This window comes from Medicago truncatula, chromosome 2, assembly GCF_003473485.1.
Source record: "Medicago truncatula cultivar Jemalong A17 chromosome 2, MtrunA17r5.0-ANR, whole genome shotgun sequence".
Taxonomy (NCBI): domain Eukaryota; kingdom Viridiplantae; phylum Streptophyta; class Magnoliopsida; order Fabales; family Fabaceae; genus Medicago; species Medicago truncatula.
The window spans coordinates 14,966,420-14,973,374 of NC_053043.1; the positions used below are offsets into that span (position 1 = coordinate 14,966,420).

The 6,955-nt window shown below is 33.2% G+C and overlaps 1 protein-coding gene across 1 annotated transcript; it reads left to right on the forward strand.

The window, feature by feature from the left end:
* Positions 1-4,373: 4,373 nt before the first annotated feature.
* On the forward strand, positions 4,374-6,581 carry LOC25488202 (peroxidase 7). Its single transcript, XM_013607872.3, has 3 exons — positions 4,374-4,730; positions 5,308-5,650; positions 6,060-6,581. The coding sequence occupies exons 1-3, from the start codon at positions 4,446-4,448 to the stop codon at positions 6,461-6,463; spliced, it is 1,032 nt and encodes a 343-aa protein (XP_013463326.1). The 5' UTR covers positions 4,374-4,445; the 3' UTR covers positions 6,464-6,581.
* The last annotated feature ends 374 nt before the right edge of the window (positions 6,582-6,955 follow it).

Genomic DNA, 6,955 nt, shown 5'->3' on the forward strand with positions numbered 1-6,955 from the left:
CATGTTCATTCTTTGCAATTTTTCATGATTTGTATGAAATGGGTTGAAATGAATGAATGGATAATTGTTGCTAAATTCGTGCTCCAACTTTGATGATATGTTTGTATGCATGAATTGATAATAATTGTATGATTGTTGGTTAAATTGCATGTTTAAATATGTGAAAATGAAAAGTTATGAAAATTGTGCAAAATGGATGAATTTGACATGTTGTTGTTGAATTATGATGGAATGTATGATTATATGTTATGATTGTGGTTGATTGATGATGTTGATCTCATTTCACGACTTGGGTATGATTTATGTTGAGATGTTGTTGAGAATTGTGTTGAATTTGAAGAGATGAATTGTGGTTGTTTGAGAACTTATTGTTTTGAGAAAAATTATTTTAAACAATTTCATAACTTGTACAAATGCCACGAAACGAGCGAGTTCGATGTGTTAGAGCCTCGGGTTATGCCTCGGATCACTTTTGATGATTGAGGATTTTAAACATTCGATTTTTTATCGAAATTGGCGAAAACCCGCGGCCGAAACACGCGAAAATGCGCGTTTACGGAGCGCTGCGCCTGTTGTGGAGCGCTGGGCGCCCACTTACAGGGAGCCAGCGCTGGGCACTGCACCTCTAGCGCCAGGCGCCCATGACAGGACAACGGGAACGTTGTTCCGTGTCCGGGTGCTTGGGGGTGGTCGTGCAGGGGTCCTAGGCGATCGTTTTGAAGTGTTCTTTTGCTGTTTTCACCTACTTTTCTACTGGAACACATTTGGCTTTGTCGAAACTTTAATTTTCTAAATGGTTTGAAACTTGAGTTTGTGTCGTTTCGGTTTTTCGGAAATTGTTGGAACTTGGTCTTTGTGAACAAAAGGAGTTGCAAGCTCAGTCTACAGTTCTTATGGGCTTAGGCAATGCTTGTAAGGTTGGTACAATGTCTTAATCATGTCAAACTTGATTTTCGGGTGGGAATGTGGAATGTATAAACTTGGAATTTTCTCATACGAACTTAGGCTAACCTTTGAACTAATGATCGATAGTTCGTAAGTGGTCTATGCTCATACTTATATGATTGATTAAGATTGAATTGTAGGATTTCAAACTTAAATAAGTTGTCTAACTTTAAAAATTGTCAATGTTGGCCGTTTGCCACATGTTTTGGATTTTTGTTGGAAATGTTTCTTAAGCAAATTGTCTTGTGAGTTATTGAGATTATTCTTGTATGACTAAGTGAAGTTGTATGAATGAATGATTGTATTGAATATGATGTTTATCATGAGATGGGTATGCTATCTTACTTAGAATGTAAGGAATGTTTGAATGGTGAAACTATATGTGATAGTTGACGTTGAATGGTTATATGTTGGATATGATATTTGTCATGAGATGTTGTATGTTCTCTTACTTGGGATATGAGAATTGTTTGGAATGGTGAAACTATATGATATAGTTGATGTTGAATGACATTGTTGATTATTGATAATCATGTTGATGTGTGATGGGAATACTATGATTTATTTGTGTGGGCATGTTTTCTTGATAATGCAATGTTGTGGAGATAATCAATATAATTGGGTGTCGTCCTATATATTGAGTTGAGATTGTGAATTGTTGTCGCATTATCGAGTTCTTACACATGTCCATGCATCATAGTCGTTGCTGCTGTAAAAGGGATGACTCTTTTACTTCGAGATTATTGTAAGGCAGAGGTGAGCCTTACATGCGATGTTGACTTGTCCATCGGAGGTGACGACCTTGTTGAGGTTTGGTACCACATGCATTTATGTGTCCATAAGTGCATATCATAGCATGAGTCTTATGTGAAATATGTGATTGGTGATGAATTGAGATGAATGATTATTGATGATGTTTGTGATTGACGTTTGTGAATGAATATTTGTGAATTGATAATTGTTCATGAATTATGATAATGATGGTTCATGACTTTTGATTGGTAATTGTTCATGATGTATATGATCAGTGATTGTTCATGATGTATATGATTGGTGATCGTGTATGAATAACTGTGAATTGATATTTATTTATGATACAAGTAATTGGTGATTGTTCATGAAATGTGATTAATGATTATTCATGATAAACGTGATTCGTGATTGTGAATGAATAAGTGTAAATTGATAATTGTTCATATGATTGACGAATATTGATGTGAGATATCGGGGTGTGATGTAAGTATTAATGTGTAATTATTATTGATCAAGTGCATGATGTTTAAATTGAATTATTCATGTTAACTGTTATTTGGATTATGATAATGTAATGCTTACCCCCAGTGGTTTAACCGCCTACTTGCCTGTATGGGTGAGTAGACGTTGTGCAGGAGTAGTCTCGGTGAGTCTTTGCTTGGGTATCGGGAGCTTCCTCCGATATCGGTGTCGTGTCGGCTCTGATCTAGGCTTGTCGTGTCGGTCTAGATTAGGTTGTTTATATTTTCATTTGGATTATTATTTTGTTGATGACTACCCGTATGTTTGGGTTTTGAGATTTATCTTTTGGATATGATTTATTTGCTCATGGCATGTATATATTTGATCACTCTGATTTATATTCCGCTTTAACTGTTGAGGTTTACATACATGTCTATCGGTTTTTGAATTTTGAATAAGACGTAATCTCTATTTCTTGAATAAATGTATATTCGCATGTTTAATTGTTTTAATAGAAATAGGAGCGTTACACTTAAGAGAGAGAATTGTTAGTGTGTCATATATGATTTAACGTTCAACATTGGATGTAAGAGTATATGGTGAGGAAAATATAAGTGAGATGTCCCACATATCTAATGCTTTAAGGATTTAGGTGAAGATGAGGTGTCAATCTCATATTTGTGGTTGATCTTAGCTTAATGTGATTATCCAACTCATTTTAACCTTCCAAAAAAGTCACAACATTATGATGAACTGTTTTTTTATATATCATTTATTTAACTTTTTTATCCTAAATTTAAATTTTTGGATATCATTCTCTTTAAGGCTATATTTTTTTATTTATTTAACGCGACTATTATTTCAAATTACCTCATTTTTGTTTTTGGTGGGATTTGACAATGGAAAATTGTAGATGTGATATGCTGAGTTGACAAAATGCATCTTATTATGTATTTTAATTTTTAAATGAAGATTTGGTGTAAATCTCACTTATGTGATTGTTTTTAGCCTAATATGATAATCCAGCCGAATGTAGGCTCCTTATGTAGTATATAAACATTATGATGAACTATTTTGTTAGTGTTTTGATGTCATTTATTTAATTTTTTATCTTAAAATTTAGATTTTTGATGTCCTTCGCTTTTATGCTAGTTTTTTATTCAACCTCTATATATTAATTTAAATTTATTCCCATTTGGTCTTTGGTGAGATGAGACAATGGAGAAACGCAAATGTGTTATATTAAGTTGACAAATTACATGCTTATCAGAAATTTTAAAACGATGTGATATTTTTATAACTAAGTAATTTTTTTTGGTAAAATAATCGTCGAAAAATCTCCAACTCATTAAACAAACTCATATAATTACCGCCATCTGACTCTCTTCCATATACTCTCAGTGACACTACATTTTCTTCCTTTTATCGTTTCTCTCATGTTTAATTTTTTTTACATACTCGTTTATTTCTTTCTAATTTCCTTTTTCTCTTCTCATGAAAGAAAGGAAAACAAAATTCCATGCATGAAACACTTCTTGCATCCCACCTTTTTGAACATGTAGTGCCTCTATTTGACCTTATTTAACTATGTGTTATGTTGAGTTGATGAAATACATGATTATTAGACATTTAAAAATGATGTGGTATATTTTGATGGAGTCTAATTTTTTTGGCAAAATACCCAAAAGTCTCCAACTCTTTAAATAAACTCATAAAATTATATGCATCTTGCTCTATTCCCTAATATCTCATGGACAAACCACATACTCCTTTTAATCCTTTATGATATGGGTCATGCTCAAATTCCTTTTTCATATTTTTATTTTTTATTTTTTTTTATAATATATATATTCCAATAACATTTATCAAACACCTTGGTTAATGTCAATCATCACAACAAATACGCACACAATCCATTTGGTCAAAGGGGAATGCACCCAGATGATGCTGATTTTTTTTATGAAGTCGTTCCCTGTCACATGAGAGAAAAATCAATTAAAGAAAGTTCTAATAGATTTTGCTACAAACAAAATGAGAGAATAATAATACAACATGCTAGCATGTCATTTGTGTTCTATTAAGTGCGTCCCACGTTTGTCACATCCTAATAACATATCCACAATATCAAAGTCTCCCTCTCTCTCTCTCTCTTAGATGCATTAATTACCCTCCTTACTAAAACTATATAAATCACACACACATCAAAGTCTTTCATCATATATTAGATTTATACTAATAATAGAAACCATAAAAATTAGAGGGTGACATTAATCAGAAATTCGAATATGTCAAATTCTTACCTCCGATTGTTGTTTCTTTTGGTTCTTTACATAATTTCAGCTAATTCATCTCAACCTTATGAAGAAAACTATGAGGATGCTGAGTTCACTCTACAAGTCCCAACATTAGAGGATACTGATTTGGATAATCTCTTATCCTTTAGTTACTACCGTAAAAGCTGCCCTCAATTTGAATCCATCTTGCATAGCAAAGTCAAAGAATGGATTAAGAAGGACTATACTTTAGCAGCTAGTCTCCTAAGGTTGCACTTCCATGATTGTTCTGTTAGGGTGGGTACATAATATCATTATATCAAGCATTACTCATTATATGTTACATAATAACTGCATTTCTAAAATGTCCGATTTTGATCGTCGTGTTTCATGACTCTTTTGCTAAGTCAAAATACGAGTCGTTAGACTAACAATTAAGATTGTTGACTGCATGAATACATGATTATCTCGACTACAAAGAATCCATTATCCATTATCCATGTATCTATATGTTTTGCTTGATTTTTCGTGGATTTGGATTTGTATAGTAGTCGAGAACCCCGTAGTCTAGCAATCAATGTTGTCCAATCAAATTACCAAACATGAAGTCTAGACCATCTACTCTTATAGTGAATGTTTGGATTGTGGTAAGTTTGGTAGAATCACGACGTGTCATACTGTAATTTTGATAAAACTACACTTTAACGTTTCAATTTTCAACAAAATCACGCTCGTGATTTTGTCATATTCAACATCATTCCAAACACGCACTTAATTTAATGACTCTATATTTGACAATAGAATTCCTAATTTGGAGGAATCCATATCCATTTTTTACTATGTACTTATTTGAATTTTTTGTTGTACTTTATAGGGATGCGATGGCTCTATTCTATTGAATCATGAAGGAAGTGAAAGGAAATCACAAGTAAGCAAGACATTAAGAGGTTATGAAATTATTGATGATATAAAGGCAGAAGTAGAGAAACAGTGTCCTAAGACAGTCTCTTGTGCTGACATTCTTACAACTGCTTCAAGGGATGCCACTGTTGAGTTGGGTGGACCATATTGGTCAGTCCCTTATGGAAGGAAAGATGGGAAAGTCTCTATTGACAAAGAAGCAGAAATGGTACCAATGGGCCATGAGAACATTACTTCCTTGATTGAGTATTTTCAATCCAAAGGCTTGAATGTCCTTGACTTGGTTGTTCTCTCAGGTATACAACTTCAATCCATGTATACTTTTTTTGGGAAAAGAAGCTAAAAAAAAGAAAAGAAACAAAAAAACAGCTAAAAACTAGTCTCTGTGATACATCTTTCGTCGGGCATCTGCATGCAACAGAAGCAAAGCCCTGTCGTTGCTCCAAAAACTCACGCCAAATTTTAGAATTTAGAGCCCCTAGTTTAAACATAAAATCAGCGAACGAATTCACTTCCTTCATAGAATGCTTTAACTGGACACTCCATTTGATTTATATCTAGTGAGTGAAGTAACATTAGGATTCATTATGAATTTTGGTTGAGAATTGTGGTATATCCTACCTTACATAAAATGTACCTCTCCTAACTAAGTTATTTATTTATAAAAAATTGTTTAACCAATTTGTTTTCTATATTAATATTCAGGGGCACATACTATTGGAAGGACATCTTGTGGCTCTATTCAATATAGACTATACAACTACAAAGGAACAGGCAAACCAGACCCATCATTAGATACAAAATACCTTAACTTCTTGCAAAGAAAATGTAGATGGGCCTCAGAGTATGTAGATCTTGATGCAACAACACCAAAAAAATTTGACCGAATGTACTACATAAATCTTGAAAAGAAAATGGGATTGTTAACAACAGATCAATTGTTATATTCTGATCCAAGAACTTCTCAATTGGTTTCAGCATTGACTACATCATCAGTTTTTGAACATCAATTTGCTGTTTCAATGTCCAAGTTTGGTGTCATTGATGTTCTTACTGGAGATGATGAAGGAGAAATCAGGACCAATTGCAATTTTGTCAATGCTTATTGATTTACTACTACTAATTAATTTGTTTTCTTAAATTTAATGATTTTAAATTTGTAATTTGATCTTGTTATGTTACTTTATTGATTTGGTGGATAATATTAATTGAATTTGCTTATGTCAATTTTGATTTGTTCTTTTGTTTATGTTTTTCTTCTCATTGAGACTTGAGATATCGACTGTTCCCTTTAAATCCCGGCATTTATTTTTTTCAAGCAAAGGCAAATTAGGTCATTTAATTCATAGCCTCACCAAAGTGATGGTAACCCGACCTACATTAGTGGAGATCCCAAGACTTAGGTTTAATGGGTAATAACATGTCAAGGAGTGATAAAACATGCTCTGATAATGATTATGAAAGCATGATCCTGCAGCGAAAGAATGATGAGATAATAAAAACTCTTAATGAGATATATACTCTATGTTGAGTGGGGTACATAGCTACGCGAGTACCCTTGATGATTTGCCTATACGAATGTGGAACTGAGGCCAGTCCTA

What these genes read in the sequence shown, in the direction of transcription:
- LOC25488202 (XM_013607872.3), top strand. Translation starts at nt 4,446, where the DNA reads ATGTCAAATTCTTACCTCCGATTGTTGTTTCTTTTGGTTCTTTACATA. An exon ending in TCCATGATTGTTCTGTTAGG is followed by an intron (nt 4,731 to 5,307) that starts GTGGGTACATAA and finishes TGTACTTTATAG; the next exon opens with GGATGCGATGGCTCTATTCT. An exon ending in TGACTTGGTTGTTCTCTCAG is followed by an intron (nt 5,651 to 6,059) that starts GTATACAACTTC and finishes ATTAATATTCAG; the next exon opens with GGGCACATACTATTGGAAGG.